The sequence below is a fragment of the Buteo buteo genome, chromosome 17, assembly GCF_964188355.1.
Source record: "Buteo buteo chromosome 17, bButBut1.hap1.1, whole genome shotgun sequence".
NCBI lineage: Eukaryota > Metazoa > Chordata > Aves > Accipitriformes > Accipitridae > Buteo > Buteo buteo.
Window position 1 is genome coordinate 30,173,931 of NC_134187.1, and position 18,044 is coordinate 30,191,974.

At 63.3% G+C, this 18,044-nt stretch overlaps 1 protein-coding gene across 1 annotated transcript; it reads right to left on the reverse strand.

Annotated features, from left to right (window-relative positions):
- Window positions 1-415: 415 nt before the first annotated feature.
- ESPL1 (extra spindle pole bodies like 1, separase) lies at window positions 416-14,066 on the reverse strand. The gene is made up of 30 exons (XM_075049670.1): window positions 13,935-14,066; window positions 12,724-13,827; window positions 12,407-12,511; window positions 12,090-12,219; window positions 11,721-11,857; window positions 11,285-11,478; window positions 10,888-11,130; window positions 10,528-10,672; window positions 10,167-10,311; window positions 9,931-10,070; window positions 9,690-9,824; window positions 9,482-9,601; window positions 9,151-9,322; window positions 8,817-8,945; window positions 8,545-8,701; window positions 8,117-8,226; window positions 6,632-7,761; window positions 6,197-6,554; window positions 5,911-6,072; window positions 2,838-3,051; window positions 2,522-2,706; window positions 2,286-2,413; window positions 2,090-2,212; window positions 1,839-1,994; window positions 1,592-1,762; window positions 1,403-1,507; window positions 1,188-1,300; window positions 1,019-1,102; window positions 766-930; window positions 416-651 (listed from the first exon to the last, which is right to left on the reverse strand). The coding sequence occupies exons 1-30, from the start codon at window positions 13,977-13,979 to the stop codon at window positions 450-452; spliced, it is 6,507 nt and encodes a 2,168-aa protein (XP_074905771.1). The 5' UTR covers window positions 13,980-14,066; the 3' UTR covers window positions 416-449.
- Window positions 14,067-18,044: the final 3,978 nt, after the last annotated feature.

An 18,044-nucleotide genomic window follows, 5' to 3' on the forward strand; every position in this document is an offset into this window, starting at 1 on the left:
TCCTTCCCCCCATGGAAGGGGCATCCAAGGTGCCCCCCCAGGGGCAGAGGCTAAAGCCCAGCACTGTCATGGTGATGGAACCCTAAGCAAGCAGCCCCCCCCCCCACCTTCCCAGGGCTCCTGGGGACCCCCTAACACCAAAAACCAAGGGAGGGGGGGGGCAGCAGCAAAGGCTGGGGGCTCTGGGTCACCTCCAGCAGCAGGGGAGGAGGGCAGGAGTCTTGGAGACCTTCCCGGGGGGGGGTCCAGCCTTGGGGACAGTGAACAAATGGGCAACAGGGTGGTGGGGGAACAGGAGGGAGCAGGGCAATAGCTTTATTGTTACAGAACACGCAAATAAAAACACTTTCGTTAAAATAAATTAAAGCAGTTGTAAACACAGACACCCACCCACCCACCCCGCGAGTCCCCAGCTGCCTCCTCGCAGGGACGGCGGCCCCCCCCAGCCCTCACTGCAGGCAGACGGGCAGCCCGTAGGCAACGGGGGCTGCCCCGACGAGGTACTTGAGTTTGGGGGCTTGGCGGGCCTGGGTGACGTAGGACAGGAGCGGGGCACCCGAGCCCCCCCTCAGCCAGCCCTGCAGCAGCGCTTGGGCATAGCGGTCGATCTCCCGGTCTGTCACATCCCACAGGTTCCCCAGGACGAAGGGGCTGGAAGGGAGGAGGGCGTTAGACCCGTTCCCACCCCCAAAAAAACCCAGCACCATGCATGCAAAGCCTCTGCCCCCCTCGCAGAGACACCCCCCCCCCCACTCTGTAACTCACCAGCCGGCCATGATGTACTTGAGGACGATGCCGGAGCCCTCCAGGCTGCCACGGACGGCGAGCGCGGCGCTGCTGCAGCCGAAGAGCAGGGCGACAGCACGGCAATCCAGCCGGGCGATGGTCTGTCCGTCCAGTAAGCGGGCACCTGCTCCGTGGCCCGCGTAACTACGGGAAGAAGCCCCCCCAGGTGAGCCCCAGCTGCCCTCGTACACCCCCCCCAAGGGTCTCCCCAAGCAGCCCTGGTGATGCTCACATGTAGAGGTCGTGCTCCAGCAGGGCTGCCTGCATCTGCTCCGGCCTTGGGACGGCTCCTGTCACACCTCTCCAGCCAGGTTCGCTGTGGGAGAGCTGGTGAGAAGGCGGTGGGGGGCACAGACCATGCCCCCTAAACCCCATATCCCCCCTCCAAGATCTCCACCCACCTCTCAAACCAGCCCCGAAATCGTTCCTCAGTGCCCAGGAGGTTGCTGTGGGGGTTGAGGACGTAGAAGGTGCTGCTGGGGTTCACGCCACGGCTCAGCACGGACCCTGACCGCTGCCAGAGTAGGGGAGACGAGTGGGTCCCAGTCCAGCGCAAGGTTTGGGGGGTTCCCCCAAACCCCGGGGCTGGGGTACGCAGGGTCTCCCATCCTCTCACCTCCTGTGCCAGGGAGTAGCTGACCAGGAAGCGCAGGGAAGGGAGCCTGGTTACAGGCACAGCCTTCAGGCACGCCATGCTCTCCCAGGGCAGCTTCTGCAGGTGCTGGGAGGAAGAGGAGGAGGAAGGCGTGAGCAGGAGGGAGGTTAGCAGAGCCAGGAGGAGGTGAAGCAGGAGCTGGGGTCTCACCTTATCCAGAATCAGGACGAGGGAGCCGCCCGTCTGCGTGGCGCAGGCTCTCCACTTCTCCACCGCCTCCTGCAAGAGGAGCTGAGCCTTGCGGGGCTGCGCTGGGCAGAGGCTGAAGGCCAGGGCTTGCACATCATGGGGGCCAAGAAGGGAAGCAGCGTTCAGCACCACCTGCGAGGAGGAGGAAGGGGTGAGCATCGGCAAAGCAGGGGTTCAGTTCCCCCAAACCCTGCCCCAGCCCGGGCACCTTGAGCAGGGTGGGATCCGAGTCCCTCCAGCCGCACTGGCAGAGCTGGGTGTGCAAATGGGCGGCTTCCTCTGCCAGACTGGGCTTGGGGGCAGTGGGGATCAGGGCCCCCCTCCAGCAGCCCAGCACCTGCATCTCCAGGGTCTCGATGAGGCTCTGCAAGAGGTCAGAGAGTCACTGGGGGGGCTCCGGACCCCCCAACTTCCTCTGAAGCGTGCCCCACGTCAGGGCGCAGGGTGGTTTTCCCCCACCTTCATCCTGCGGTCCAGCTCGGAGCGGCGCAGCCACCACTCCCGCTTGTCCGTGCAGCTGTTGACTTCCTTCTGCTCCTTCTGGATGGCGTCGAAGTCGCTCAGCACCGAGCGCAGCGGGGCCTGGAGGAGGAAGGGAGCCATGATCCGAGCCCCAAACACGGCTGCGCTGCCCCTCTCCCATCCCTGCCCTCACCTTGGCGAGTGTGGTGGGGATGCAGATGTTCACAGGAGCGGTGCCCTTCTCCAGCCGTGCCAGCAGCAGCGTGTCCCCTACGGAGCCAGGCTGGATGCTGATGAGGGTCAACACGCACACCGTCACCCCTGAAAGTCACACCCAGACCTTAAGGACAGCCCCAAGGGCACCATCCGTCACTTAACACCCTCCTGGGCGATGAGCCGCCTGGTCCCTCTGCTCCCATCAGCCCTTACCGCTGGGGATCTGCTGCAGCTGCGTCCAGAAGCTGTCCCGCTCCTCAGATCCCAGCCCTGTGGAGCTGAACATGAAGAGTCTCTCAAGTTCGGCGAGGTGGTGGCTGCGCTGGGCAGCGCTCCCCTCCTGCAAGGAGAGCCCCCGGAGCTGCTCGGCCACGTCCCCCGCTGACTTCTTTTCTTTGCTGCAGAGGGAAAGGCAGTCAGGGGGGAATAACCACCCCAAAATCACCTTTGCTGGGGCTCTGCTGGTGTTGGGTGAGCCCCTTCTCCGTGATGCTCTGTGGATGGAGGGAGGTGAGACTGAGGGACTCACTGAATCTTCCTGTGGATGATGCTGAGCAGCTGATGGCGAGTGGTGACGGAGACCGACTCGGAGAGCAGGTACGCGGTGAGGAGGGGGTCCTGGTTCCCCATGGCCAGAGCCAGGAGCTGGCAGAGCTGGCTGTAGAGCGCACCGGGAGGGCAGTGGCTGATGCAGTTGAAAGCATCTTTCAGGAGCTCAAGGACCGTGTCCAGCGAGGAGACATCTGGAAGGGACAAAGCAGCAAAACCCCAGGATCAGTCGCCGAGCCCTTGGGCAACACTCGGAGCAGCGGCGAGGGGAGGAGGAGCAGGGAGCAGAGGGGACAGACCTGGTGTCCCCAGCAAGGCCACCAGCTCTCAGCCCAAGACTGGCATCCCACGCACTGGAGGCTTGCAGACCAGCCCCATGTTACCCTTGGCCAGCAGGGGTTTTTTTTTTTTGATAATGGGATGGCCTACACAGCACCAGGCCTGCTGGTGTTGGATGGGATTCACCTTTCTCAAAGGGGGAAGAAGATCTTTGCTCACGAGCTAGCAGGGCTCATTGACAGAGCTTTAAACTAGACTTGGAGGGGAGTGGGATGAAATCAGGCTTGCCCGCGACAAGCTGTGGGACAATAGGCCAAGGCTAGAGGGATGGGGTGCTAGCGAGGAACCTCAGCCTGTTGCTCTGAGACATGCTGGGTACACTGGAGGTCTTACAGAGATGAGGCAGGGGCTCCTGAGGTAATAGGAGCCAAGAGGGAAACACCACTGAAACACCTCAAAGGAATTAAGGGGTGTTCCTCTAAGAAGGTGACAACAGCCCAGATGAAGTGCCTCCACACCAACACACGCAGCATGGGCAACAAACAGGAGTTGGAAGCCACCGTGCTGCTAGAAAGCTATGACCTAGTTGCCATTACTGAAATTTGGTGGGATGAATCCCATGACTGGAGTGTGGCTGTCAAAGGCTACCGGCTGTTCAGAAGGGACAGGCGAGGAAGAAGGGGCAGAGGGGTTGTCCTCTACATCAAAAAATGGATCGATTGTGAAGAGCTGTCTCTGAAGAACGGCCACGAGCAGGTTGAAAGCTTATGGGTAAGAATTAGAGACCAAGGCAACAAAGGAAACTTTGAGGTTGGTGTCTACTGCAGGCTGCCCGATCGAGCGGAGCCTATCGACAAAGGCTTCGTACTCCAGCTACAGGAGGCATCGCACTCGCAGGCTCTTGTCCTGCTGGGGGACTTCAACCACCCCAATGTCTGCTGGAAAAGTAGCATGGCGAGCTGTAGGCAATCCAGGAGACTCCTGGAATGCATTGAGGATAACTTCTTAACAGATAGCCCTACCAGAGGGGATGCAATACCAGAGCTGTTGGTCGCTAATGCAAATGAACTAATCGGTGACATCAAGACTGGAGGCAGCCTGGGCTGCAGTGATCATGCACTGGTGGAGTTCACAGTCCTGAGGGATATGGGTCAGGTGAAGAGTAAAGTCAGGACCCTGAATTTACGGAAAGCAAACCGCCAGCTGATCAAGGAGTTAGTCAACAGGAGCCCCTGGGAAACTGCCTTCAGGGACAAGGGAGCAGAACAGAGCTGGCCGATCCTTAAGGATGCTTTCTATAGAGCGCAAGAGCTCTTGATCCCCAGGTGTAAGAAATCTGGAAAGGAAAGCAAGAGACCAGCATGGGTAAGTCAAGACCTGCTGGTCAAACTGAAGGGCAAGAAGGAAACACACAGGCAGTGGAAGCAGGGACAGGTATCCTGGGAAGAGTATAGGGACGTTGTTGGGATGGCGTCAGGAATAAGAAGTGCTTCAACAGGTATGTCAGCCAGAAAAGGAAGGTCAAAGAAAGCATAACCCCCCGCCCCGATCAACACAACTGGTAACAAAGGATGGGGACAAGGCTGAGGTACTCAACAACTTTTTGCCTCAGTCTTCACTGGCAAACTCTCTTCCCATGCCTCTCCAGTGGATGGACCGCAAGACGGGGACTGGAGGAGCAAAGTCCCTTCCATGGTAAGAGAAGATCAGGTTCATGACCACCTGAGGAACCTGAACATACATAAGTCTATGGGACCTGACGAGATGCATCCCAGAGTCCTGAGGGAATTGGCCGATGTAGTTGCCAACGCACTCGCCATGATATTTGAAAAGTCATGGCAGTCAGGTGAAGTCCCCAGTGACTGGAAAAAAGGGAAACATTGCACCCATTTTTAAAAAGGGTAGAAAGGAGGACCCTGGGAACTACCGGCCCGTCAGCCTCACCTCTGTGCCTGGGAAGATCATGGAACAGATCCTCCTAGAAGCTCTGCTGAGGCACGTGAAGGACAGGGAGGTGATTCAAGACAATAGTTCCATGTCCGGATGGAGATCAGTGACAAGTGGTGTCCCTCAGGGGTCCGTACTGGGACCAGTACTGTTTAATATCTTCTTCAAAGACATAGACAGTGGGATCAAATGCACCCTCAGCAAGTTTGGGGATGACACCAAGCTGGGGGGGGCTGACATGCCTGAGGGAGGGAATGCCATCCAGAGGAACCTGGACAAGCTCGAGAAGGGGGCCCCCGTGAACCTCATGAAGTTCAACAAGGCTAAGCGCAAGGTCCTGCCCCCGGGTCAAGGAAACCCCCAGTACCAGCCCAGGCTGGGGGCTGAAGGGATGGAGAGCAGCCCTGCCCAGCAGGAACTGGGTGTACTGGGGGACAAAAAGCTGGATATGAGCCGGCCACGTGCGCTCACAGCCCGGAAAGCCAACTGTCTCCTGGGCTGCATCACCAGTCAAGGGAGGGGGTTCTGCCCCTCTGCTCTGCTCTGACCTCCCCCCAGAGCACTGCATCCAGCTCTGGGGTCCTCAGCACGGGAAGGATGCGGACCTGCTGGACCGGGTCTGGAAACTCCTTCTCCCGGCACTGGGGAGCAGCCCCTCCTCCTCCTCAGTTCTTTTGCCCTCTGCCCCTACAGTGGGTTTTACCCATTTTAAAATAAGTTTTTGCAGAGGTGCCACTGATTTCACCGAGAGGCTCAGCTTCAGATTTCCTCCCCCTACAGCTCCCCAACACCAAAACCTCCCCACCCACACGGGGCCGGGTGCTCACCGCCAGCCGTGGGCAGGGTGGAGGAGAGGGTCCCCTCCAGGCGCAGGGCGTCCCCGCTGCCCGGCCACCGCGCTGCCAAGACGTCCTCGCCGGCCTCTTGCTGCAGGACCTCGTGCTCCACGTCTGCGCCCTCCTGCCTGCGCCGAGGCAGCCGTCTCCTGCCTGCGGGGAGGGACAGAGGCACTTGGTCCCTGGGACTGGTGGCAGCAGTGGGGACAGCAACTGCCTAGGGCTGTACGGAGGCAGGACAGCCCCCCCCACCAATCCCTGGGGTAGCCCAGCTCACCTGGAGCTCCCTCCTCTTCCTCAGAGGCCCGCAAGACCTCAAAGCTGATCTCAAGCTCTTCTTCCACCTTCTCCTCTTCCTCAATGGTCCTCAGAAGCTCCCGTTCCTCCACTCTCTTTCTGGGAGCCCTACGGGTCATCCGCTCCCTCTTCTCCTCCGCAGCCCCGGCTCGGCGGGTGCCCGGTCGCCCTCTCCGGGGCTGGGCACTGCTGCTCCGGCCACTGGACCCCAGCGAGCTTGGCTGGGACCCCATGGATTTGGCAGGCAGAGCTTTTCGGGCACAGGATGTCTTGCGGGTAGCTGTGGGAGTCGGCCCCGCTTCAGGATCCTCCACGTCGCTGTCATCACTGAATGTCACCTAAAGCGGAGGGACAGGGGGGTGTCGGGGCTGGTGCTGGGCGTACCGGGCTGCCCCCCGCCTCCCTCCTCACTCACCTTTAGGCGAGACTTGACTTTCTGCAAGACTTTGGGCGCTCGCGGGTGCCGGGGCTTGCCGGCCGGCGGGGAGGATTCGCTGAAGATGGTGAAGGGAGTCCTGGGGCCAAGGGCTGCGTGTGCCTTGGCGAGGGGACAGGCTTTCTGGTGCGGGGTGCAGGGCACTGTCACCGGCTGGATGACGATGGGGGGCACCTCACTGTCCGAGTCACCCAGAGCAAAGGCGTCATCGGTGTTCGGCACAACCAAGGGCTTCGCTCTCTGGCTCTTCTTCACTCTGGGCTTGGGCATGGCAGGGGCCAACGCTGTCTTCTTTTTGCGCCTTTGAGGTTCAGCCTTGCCCATCTTGAGGGTCTGGGGCACGGCCGTCACTTTGGGCTCCATCAGAGTCAGCGTGGGCAGCTGGCAGTTCCGAGAGCTGGCAAAAACACCATCCACAGAGCTGCCGTGCTTGGAAGCCAGGCGGCAAACGGCGGCTGTGGCTTTGGTGAGCAGCAGGCTGGCCCTGGAGACCTCCAGGCTGGGCAGGTGGGGGCTGCAGGACGATAAGGTGGTCAACCCCGTCTGCACCTCCTCCTGCAGCTCCTCTGCCGGCCGGGGGCTGGCCAGGCTCTGAAGGGCCAACGCAGCGTAGCCAGTGGCCACCAGATTGTCCAGCAGCTCCAGCGCAGGCAGGTCCCGGCCGACGGAGCCGCCCCACAGCTTGTCTCGCAGCACGGCGGCGAAGCGTGTGGCCACGGCGGCGCAGCGCGGCAGCACCTCGTGGATCAGACCCAGCCCCTCGGCCGTGCTGCCCGCTGCCAGCTCGCCCTGGGCACAGGAGAGGAGCCAGCGCAGGCAGAGAGCCGAGAGGGCCAAGTCGGAGCAGAGGCGGCACAGGCAGGCTGGCGGGTGGGTGAGGAAGGCCAGTCTCTTCCTCCTCTCGGGCTTCAGCTCCGGTGAGGCGGTGAGAGCATCCGCCTTCTCCAGCCCACTCACCGTGGCCACAAACTCCAGTGCAGGGCCCTTCAGGAAAGCTTCCTCTTCCCTGAGGGGCTCAGAGATGGAGTCCCTTGGCTTCTTGCCCTCAAGTTTGCCTTTCCTGGGCAGGATCTTCATCTGGCCTTTCTGCCTCTGGCTGGCTCCAAGGTCTGTGGGCGGAGGGGAAGGTTATTTCGGTGTCTTCCCTGCACAGCCCTCCCCCAGCTCCCACCACAGACAGCCCAAGGAGGGGTGCAGAAGGCCAGACCCAACGCTCTGCTTTCCCCAGCTACGACTTTATCGGCTGGAGGAATCGCTCGATGAACCGAAACGTGGCCCAGAGTCCTCCCCCACCTCTGCACCCTCCGGGGTGACGAGGCTCAGCTGCTCCAGCAGCATCTGCGCAAGGCTGGTCTTTCACCCCAGCCCAAAAGCGGATGCAAGAGGGGTCATCCCTGGCACTGGCCGAGCTTGGACCTCACCTCAGCCCCCCCATTCCCCTCCAAGCCCAGAGCAGGGACTCACCAGCATCAGACTCCAGGAGGAAGAGAGCCTGCTGGAGGTCAAAGTGGCTCAGCTCCAGCTCACTCTGCTGCAGCTCCAGCTGAGCCTTCAGCACCAGGAAAGAAGTACACCTGGGAGGGGGAGAAAAACAGCCCTCAGAGCCCCTCCACAACAGCCATCGCTCCATTCCCAGGGCCATGCGGGAGGCAGGCAGCGAGGAACAAGCTCACGTCTGGCCTGGCAAGCTGAATCCACGGGATAACACACCCCAGAGCAGCTGCTTGTTCCAGACCAAGCTGAGAAGGCGCCAAACCCTCCCACCGGGGCCAGTCCCCCACCAAGGGACTCAGACACCAGTGTCCCCCTGTGGCCACAGGGCAGCTCATCCCTAACCTAGCATTCCCCAAGCTCGGGGCCAGGCTGTCCCCCCGACTCCACGGTCGACTCACCACCGGGTGGCTTGCAGCTTCACGGCCAGCTTGACAGCCTCCAAGCAGAAGGCTTTGGCTTTACACACCACCTCCAACCTGCCGAGGAGAGCCACGAGGTGCTCCGAACAGGCCAGCGTGTCAGCCAGCACTTGCCACTTCAGCAGCAGGTTGTCCCCTGCGAGGGAGGACAAGAAGGTGACCGGAGCTGCTCCTCCGGGAGAGGCAAGCAAGGAGCCCGACTCTTTCCAGAGGAGCACTTGGGTTTTGGTCCATGCTAACAACCGGCTCACCGTAATCCACAAACTGGACATCGGCCGCTGTTTTCTGACAGCCCAGCACATCGCTGCCCATCAGCAGGAGGATGATGCTGCGGAAAAGCTTCTGGGCTTCAACGAGAGCCGTCTTGGGACTCTTCCACCCTGTGCAAGGGCAGTTGTGGGTAACTGCACTAACCAAGACCCTCCCCAGACCCAGCACAGAGCAACTCCCCCAGACTCCCTCTCCTCGCCCCAAAGGGGCTGCTTTGGAGAAACCCAGAGGTGAAATGTTTGCATGGAGCTTCATCTATGACCCCTGTCAACCTGGTGCTCACCGGCAGGGTTTTAAACATCCCCTGCAACTCACCTTGCACAAAGATCTGCTGCCGGAGCTTGAGCGAGAGGCGGGCAGCGGGGAGGCTTAGGTAGACGGCCACCAGCTGAAGGACGTGGGCTCGCAGCAGGTACCAGACCTTTGTGCTTTTTTGCAGAGCTGGGTTCTGGAGCACCTCCAGCAACAGGGTGAGACCCTCTTCAACCTGCAGAGGGAGAAAAAGAGTCACCATTTGTGGTCCAGGGTATCTCCACACCCAAGGTCCCTAGCGAGAGGTACTGAGATAGCCAGACAGAGCTGCTGCAGTCTCCTCTTGCCCTCTGACAGTACTTCTGAGGCAGAAAAGGGTTTTTAGGAGCCTTACCCGGTGGTTGACACAACACAGCTGGCTGCGGAGCAGGAGGCAGGTTTGCTGCAGTAGCAGGTAGGAATCGTTGCTGCTGTCAGCATTCTGCAGGCAGGACTCCATCTCCTCCAGGAAAAGCTGGAAACCAACGCACCAGCCTGAGGGCTGCAGCCTCGGGGATCACCCAAGCTCGCCCCACAGCCCTTTCCCTCCCTGCCAGACTTACCTGGGCATAGCTGGGGCACTCCAGCTGGAAGAGCAGCTTGGTGAGCTGGCACAGGGCGCTGGCCATGCCCAGGCTGTCCCCAAGTGCACTGCACAGGGCTCTGACCAGCAGGTAGGTCTCCATGGCTTGCAAGGGCTGGGGTCAGGAAAACCCTCATGGTTACTCTCAGAGACCACCTCAGAGGGACTCTGTGTGCCTGGGGAGGCTGCCATCCCACTGACCACCTCCCCAGTAGCATTACCTTGGCCATCAGCTTGTAGAGAGCTGCCAGGAGGTGCAGGGAGGCTACAGTCTGCTCAGGGCTGCGCACGGCCGGGATGCCCGGCGTGGCCAGGAGCTGCTTCCACAAGGCGAAGGCGTCGTCCAGGCTTTTGGACAGAGCTGAGGGCACACCACAGGTCTGAGACACCCTGACCCGAAACCAGGCGCTCCTGGAAAGCCTCTTCACGAAGGGCCCAAACCCGCCAGCATCCTCACCTGTCTCTGTCACCAGGTTGAAGGAGATGCCGTCGTACAGGAATCTGTTCTCCAGCATCCTGCCTTCGTAGTTGAGGTCGTTGGGCTCAAAGTCACCCAGGTTCGTTAGCCCCTGAGCTTTGGCTCTCTGGTCCCTCTCTATGCTCTGCAGCGTGGGAGAAGGCAGCAGTAACACATGTTAAGAGACACCATAGTGTTTATCAGCGGGGTCTGGGTGGCTTTTGGTGGCCCCGGTGCAGAGCTGAGCATTGCCAGCAAGGCTGAGGAGGGCACCCAACACGTGCACGGAGCCCCATGGCATTTCTAGATCTGGACCCATTTCAGCATCCCACAGCCCCCCACCTCTGCCACCCCCACCCACCTGCTCCAGCTTGGACTCTAGGGTGCAGATGTAGAGCCAGAGCAGAGCCTGCGCCTGGTCATCGAGGAGTCGGTCCCGGTTCTGGGCGCTCCTGGGCACCAACTCCAGCAGCCGCAAGGCTTCCTGGATGGAATCCAGGGAGGAGCTGCCAGACAGAGGGATTAGAAACAGCCTTCTACCCCCAAAACCCCTGGAGCATTTTAAGGGGAGGGATAGATACACCCCAGAACCCCAAACAGAGCAAACAGCCAGAGCACTAACACTCCAGATCCTTAAAACTCCCCCTGAGGACCCTCAAATGCTCCCTGGCGATGTTCAGGAACACAGGGAGGTGATCCCGGCGCACCAGTGTCCACCCACCAGTCCGTCTGCTGGGCGTAGCTGTGGTAGCACAAGACCTGGGCCAGCTCTGTCAAGCCGACAGCTCGCTCATGCAGGCGGCCGCTCTCCTCCGAGCAGATCTCCAGCAGGTCACAGAGGACGTTGTAGCGTTCCTGCCCTGTGTCGGCTCGCACAGTCTTGTAGGCCTTCAACTCCGCAAAGAGGACGGTCACCAAGGTCTCTGCGTCCAGGCTGTGCCCCTCCAAGCCTTCTTTCAGGGTCCTGGGGGAAACAGGAGCTGTAAGGGGGACTCTGTGCAGAGCGCAGCAGAACCGGGCACATCTCGCAGGGAGAAACGTCGTCATTTTATTGGCTTGCGAACCGCAGCTCTCAAGACTTCCACCCCCCACGCACCAGGCAGCCCTCCAGGTCTTACCGTAATCGTAACTCCTCGGCCCCCTGTTTTGCAGCATCTGTTTTGACTCTGACCCAGAGGGAGATGGGCTCTGCCAGCAGCTCCCCAATCTGGCCCTGCAGCGCAGCCAGCCACTGCACCACACATGCCAGGGCTCTCTCCAGCCGCCCCAGCTTGCGGTAACTTTCCACCTGCAGCCTGAAGCATTTGTGCAGCTGCGGGGAGACCACAGAGAACTGGCTTCAGCACCCAGTGGGAGCAAAATCCCTCCATCCCATGTCCCGTACCGCAGCCCTCTTCCCTGCCTGGGGCGAAGGGAAGACCTTGGAGCAGGGAATTGGGTTTTTTCCAGGAGCAAAAGCTGGTCCCATCCTCTCCTTTGCTCCCCTGGCCCTGGGACCAGATGGTTCAGTTCAACCCCGTTCAGTTTTGCCAGAAGCATCAGGCAAGCGCTTACCCTCTCCGGGGGTATCTCTGGACACGCGTAGGCATCTGCTGTCTGCAGCCACTTGCAGAGGAGCTCGCAGACAGAGCTGGCCTCCTCGTGAAGGTTCTGGTTGTAGAAGATATAGGCCAGCTTGAACGTGCACGACACTGCCACAAGTGAAAGCCGAATATTAAAGATGTGATGGAGAGAGAACGACCCCTCTCTCCCTGTCCAGCCAGGGACCGTCACCCTCTGCCCTGGCCCCACCAGCCATGTGTTTTGCATGACGGAGAAGCCCCCCGTTGCTCCCCAGGGACACAGATCCCGAGCTCTGTGACTGCGTTTGACCCCAGCTGGGGCCAAGATGCTGAGTTTGGTCCCACCCGCTGCAGCACTGACCAGTGAGATCGAGGTACTGGACTCGCTCGCTCTCGGGGAGCCCCTCCAGTGCCTCCAGCATCCACGCCACGCTCCTCCTGCAGCCTGCCGTCAGCCGCTCCAGACCCGGCCAGCCCGCTGCCTGCAACGGCTGCAGGGAGATGGAGGCTGGCAAGAAGCCGCCGGGGACCCACAGCCCCCCAGAGCCCCCCCCCGGGTGGCTTGAGCAGCCCCTTCCAATCCCACCAACGTGCTGCCTCCGAAGGGAAAAGCCACGCGGCACCATGAGGGTCCCACCCACCCCCAGTGCCAGCAACCGTCCCCTCCACTGCCGGTACCTGGGAGCACTGGAAGGTGTCGTAGGCCACACTGGCAAAGAGCTGGAGGCTGCGGTAGAGCAGCTGCTTCACCATGAGCTTCTGTTTGACACCATCGGGAGGAATCTGCAGAGGGGAGGGAAGGAGAAAAGCGGCATTCGTGGGGCCTGGGCAGCACTGGGTGCTGCTGCTCAGGACGGGGACACCAGACAGGGACACTTCGCTAATGGATTAAGGGGAGCATCGAGCCTGGAGTGGGGTTACGAAGCTTCCAGCTGCTAACAGAAGCTCTGGTTGACCACGCTACGTGGTCACCCCACTCCCAGCCCCAGCCTTACCCTCTCCAGCAGCCGGTGGAGGACGCAGCAGTGCCCCTCGGTGAAGGCACAGAAGCCGAGCACGTCCTCCCGGCCAAAGGGCCACTGCTTGCTCCTCTTCGCGTACTCGCCCAGGGAGGAGACGATGAGCTGGCAGCTCTCAGCCAGCACCCTGAGGAACCGCTCCGATGCCTCCGCTGCCATGCCAAGAGCCACCGCAGCCTGGGAGAAGGGCGGCCCCGCGGGGCAAGCGCTCTCGGCCAGCACCTGGCTCAGCTGAACCCCGGCCTCCAGGAGGGACAGAGGATCACCAAAAGAGTTCACAGAGCTGCCAGCGGCCCCCAGGAAGCCCCTCGCGTCCTTTACCGCCTTCTTGGCTGCCCTGTAATGGCCGCTTTTGCAGAGATGCCAGCACTGCTCCAGGGTGAGCTCGAAGAAGCAGAAGGATTGCTGGAGGGTGGGTGGCTCCGTCGCCTCCTTTCGCAGAGCTGCAAGCAAGCAGTCCCCAAGCTGCCGGCCGAGGAAAGACGAGGACGGCGCCCGCTGGGCTTCGTACAAGGCGGCAGCGGCAGCTGCCTGCTGCGCCGTCTGGGAGGTGAAGAAGGGGGGCTGCAGCGGCAGCAAGGCCGCCTCGTCCTCTTCCAGCAGCAGAAGGAAGCGCAGGGCTCGCAGACGGATCGAGAGAACAGCTCTACCCTCCTCCTGTGGCCGGTCGGGCTCAGCCAAAGCGTCCGCCCCTCTCCAGAGCACGCTGAAGCTGCTGTGGACGATGGCTGTGAAGTCCTTGGAGGGTGCCTGGCCAGGGCGGTAGGTCAGCAGCCGGGCACGGAGGAGGTCAGCCACCCTCCAGCAGGCATCGCCGCTCCCCCGGCCAGCCGTGTTCCTCAGCAGGTGGTAGAGGATCTTCTCCAGGTAGAGGGGAGCAGGCTGCGGCACGGCGGTCAGGTAGCCCTGGCACGCGGCCTCGGCCACGGCCACCAGGCTGGCGGCGTGTGCCGGGCAGCCCCCGGGTTTGGCCATCTGCTCGACACAAATCCGCAGGACCCTGTCGCAGACCTGGCTTTTCTGCAGCCGGGAGGCCTGGCTGGCATCGGAGGCACCTCCCGGGGAGTGCAAGAGCCATTTCTGGAGAGGGGAGGATGTCAGACCTCTGGCACCCAGCCCAGAGCCTTCCAGGGGAGGGTTCCCCCCCCACAGTGCCGGCAGCAGAGCCCCTCCAGTCCCCTGCTTACCCACAGCTTGGCGAGCAGCTCGGATATGCCCTCCCAGCCGTCCATCCGGGCGGCGAAATCAGCTCCTTTCGGGTGTTTCTGATGTGACACCAGGCTGGGGTGGGTAGGGAAAAGTGTGGGACCCCCCCAGCTCCCAGCCCCACCTCCGGGCTTACAGGCAACTCCCAGCCCCACTCCCGAGGCCTCCTCAGTGCTCACAGCCCCCCACCACACCATTCTCCAGCCCCCTGGGAGCCCCCAACTCCCTCTCCAGTCCGTCCCCCCAAGACCCACAGCCCCACTCCACAGCCCCTTGGGAGACCACACAACCCCCCCAGGCCCACTCTGGCCGCCCCGGTGCCCAAAGCCCTACTCCCTGCCCCCCCTAGGGGCTCACAGCCCCCACCCCCAAGCCCCACTACAGGCTCACAGCCCCCCAGCCCCACTCCTCGGCCCCACTACAGGCTCACAGCCCCCCCAGCCCCATTCCCCAGCCCCCCTACGGGCTCACAGCCACCCCAGCCCCATTCTCCGCCCCCGCCACGGGCTCACAGCCCCCCCCAGCCCCACTTCCCGGCCCCCCCGGTGCCCAAAGCCCCACTCCCCGGCCTCCCTACGGGCTCACAGCCCCCTCCCCAGCCCCCCCTACGGACTCACAGCCCCCCCCAGCTCCACTCCCCACCCCCCTACGGGCTCACAGCCCCCCCCCCCAGCCCCCCCTACGGACTCACAGCCCCCCCCAGCTCCACTCCCCACCCCCCTACGGGCTCACAGCCCCCCCCCCAGCCCCCCCTACGGACTCACAGCCCCCCCCAGCTCCACTCCCCACCCCCCTACGGGCTCACAGCCCCCCCCCCAGCCCCCCCTACGGACTCACAGCCCCCCCCAGCTCCACTCCCCACCCCCCTACGGGCTCACAGCCCCCCCCCCCAGCCCCCCCTACGGACTCACAGCCCCCCCCAGCTCCACTCCCCACCCCCCTACGGGCTCACAGCCCCCCCCAGCCCCCCCTACGGACTCACAGCCCCCCCCCAGCCCCACTTTCCGGCCCCTCTATGGGCTCACAGCCCCCCCAGCTCCATTCCCTGGCTCCCCTACAGGCTCACACCCCTCCAGCCCCACTCCCCGGCCCCCCCGGTGCCCAAAGCCCCACTCCCAGCCCCCCGCCCCATCCCCACCCCTCGGCCCCGCAGACTCACGCCGCCGCCGCCGCCTGGGTGCTGGCCCCCGCCGCGCGCCCGTTCAAATAACCTCGGCAGCCAATCAGCGCGCGGCTCCAACGGCCCGCCCGCGCGGGGCACGCCGGTAGTTGTAGTCCCCGCCCGGGTGGGGATGCGCATGCGCACTGCGACTCGTGCCACGGGGAGCGGGGCGGGGGGGGGGCGGGGGCGTGCTGCGGGACCCCCGGTGCGATGGCGGGGATTGTGCAGGGACCTCTGTGCGACGAGGGGAGGGTGCACGGGGACCCCCGTGCAAGAGGAGCCGGCGCGCAAGGCCCCTGTGCAACGGGGACGGGTGTGCAGGGACCCTCGTGCAACGGGGACGGGTGTGCAGGGACCCTCGTGCAATGGCAGTGGTTGTGCAAGGCCCCTGTGCGATGGCCGTGGTTTCGCAGGGACCCCCGTGCGATGGCGGTGGTGGTGCAGAGACCCTCGTGCAACGGCGGCTGGTGTGCAGGGACCCTCATGCAATGGGGGTGGTTGTGCAGGGACCCCCGTGCGATGGCGGTGGTGGTGCAGAGACCCTCGTGCAACGGCGGCTGGTGTGCAGGGACCCTCGTGCAATGGGGGTGGTTGTGCAAGGCCCCTGTGCGATGGCAGTGGTTTCGCAGGGACCCTCATGCGACGGGGGTGGTGGTGTAGAGACCCTTGTGCAACAGGGGCTGGTGTGCAGGGACCCTTGTGTAATGGGAGTGGTTGTGCAGAGACCCTTGTGCAACGGGGGTGGTTGTGCAAGGCCCCTGTGCAATGGGGGCTGGTGTGCAGGGACCCCCGTGCAATGGAAGTGGTTGTGCAGGGACCCTTGTGCGATGGGAGTCGGGGTGTGTGCAGGGACCCTTGTGCAATGGGGGTGGTTGTGCAGGGACCCCCGTGTGATGGGGACAATTGTGCAGGACCCCTGTGCAACGGGAGCTGGTGTGCAGGGACCCCCGTGCGATGGGAGGGGTTGCGCAGGGACCCTTGTGCGATGGGGGTGGTTGTGCAGGCCCCCGCCGTACTGCTGTGGCCAGGACAGAGTTATTTTTCTCGGCAGCAGCCTTGGGTTCGGCAGCAAAACGGCCGGTGTCTGATACCGCCGGCGTGTTTTGGCTGCTGCTGAGCGGCCTCAAGGCCACTTCTGTTTCCCAGGTGGCTCCCACGGTGTGCGGGACCCCCCCCCGCAGTGGGTGCGGGTGTGCGGGGACCCCCACGCAGCAGCACCTGGGGTTGTTACAGAAGAAGTTGGAATAACTGTGCTTTTCTCTCCAAAGAGTCATTTCGCAGGAGCAGCTCGGTGCCAGCGGCCGAAGGAGCCGACTGACGCCCGCGGCGGCGGGAGCCGACCCAGCCTCGGCTCGCTGATAAAACCAGCGCTGCAAACACAGAACTGGCCGAATCCGGCAGAAGGGAGTGGAGCGAGGAGACGAGGAGCGAGGGAACAATTCATGGAATCACAGAATGGTTTGGGTGGGAAGGGACATTTAAAGGACATCTAGTCAGATGGGGCAGAGGGATTCCAGCCCTACAGTCATTTCCGTGGCCCCCTCCAGACCCGCTCCGGCAGGTCCGCATCCTTCCCGTGCTGAGGACCCCAGAGCTGGACGCGGTGCTCTGGGGGGGTCTGGGCAGAGCGGAGCAGAGGGGCAGAACCCCCTCCCTCAACCTGCCGGCCACTCAGTCCCTGAAATTCTCCCGTGTTCCTCTCCCCTGCAGCTGTGGGTCAGCTGCCCAGCAAGGGGGTGACAGCTCTGGGGGGGGTCCAGGCCCAGCCCCCCCAGCTGCTGGTGGTGTCACTTCCAGAGCCTCTGATGGCAAAAATCAACCCCGTCCCTCCGGTCTGGCCTCAGCCCCGAGCCCGCTGACACCGAGGATGCGGTTGTGCCCTGGGTGAGTGCCGGGGGATGCAGAGCCCTTCTGGGCCCCCTGTTCCCCCCCCCAAGCATTCAGGGGAGTGGGGGTCCCCCCAGGAGGAGAGCGTGGTGCAAGACTTTAAGGGGGATGAGGGCCAGGGGGACCCCGAGGTGGCGGCACCGGCTTTTCCCAGTGTCTCCCCAGGCACCCGCTGTGCTGGGGGGGGGATGTGGGGGTGTCTCAGGGCTGGGGGTGACCCTGGGGCTGGGGGGAGGAAAACTGGGGTCAGGGAGGGACCCTGGGAGTGGGTCTGGGGGACATTTGGAGACAGGAGTGTTTCTCGAGAGATTGGGGACACCTTGTGGGGGATGACCCTGGGGAGGTGGACGGCACCCCGGGCAGGTGGGTGTTACCACAGGGAGGAGGGATCCCACCCCCCCGCACCCACAGCCACCCCCGGGGGCAGCCGGGACCCTGACCCATCGCGGGACCAGGACGGGGACGATGGGGACGCACCCACGGACACCGCACGGACACTAAAATCGCTGATGCTGCACCTTGTGGCAGGGTTTCTGGGATGCCGTGGGCCCGGGGAGGAGGGAGCGAGCCCCCAGCCCTGCCAGCCCTTCCCGGGGGTCCCCAGGCTGCCGGGGCCCCCCCCAGCCCCAAGCCAGCGGCAGCCGTGTCCTCCCGGCCGGTGGCCACGCGATGGCGGCACCGGCCCACGGCCACTCGGGGACAAGGGCTGGGGACCGGGGTCTGCGGGGTTCGGGTGGGGGGATCCGGCGTCCCGCAGCTCCGCTCCCACCCCGGGGACCCCAAACACCCCCGGGGCAGGCGCAGTCCCCAGCGTGTCCCCCGACGGTGGCAGCCGGAACGGCGTGGGGGGGTGGGAAAGTGACAATTGAGGGTCCCCACCAGTGGCCCGGAGCCCCTGACCGCTGCGGGGACAGGGGACAGACGGGGACAGCCAAGGAGCGATGGTGGCACAGCCCCCTCCCCAAGGGTCCCCTCCGTGTCCCCCCCCCACCCGGGGAGGCGAAGGCAGCAGCTGCACATCCAAACCCAGAGTGTTTTATTG

Excerpts from the sequence above, each read along its gene's own strand:
- ESPL1 (XM_075049670.1), bottom strand. The coding sequence starts at position 13,979 with ATGGACGGCTGGGAGGGCATATCCGAGCTGCTCGCCAAGCTGTGG. Across the intron at positions 11,479-11,720 it reads CAGAGATACCCCCGGAGAGG|CTGCACAAATGCTTCAGGCT; the intron begins GTAAGCGCTTGC and ends GTCTCCCCGCAG. Across the intron at positions 8,227-8,544 it reads AAGCTGCAAGCCACCCGGTG|GTGTACTTCTTTCCTGGTGC; the intron begins GTGAGTCGACCG and ends TCCCCCTCCCAG.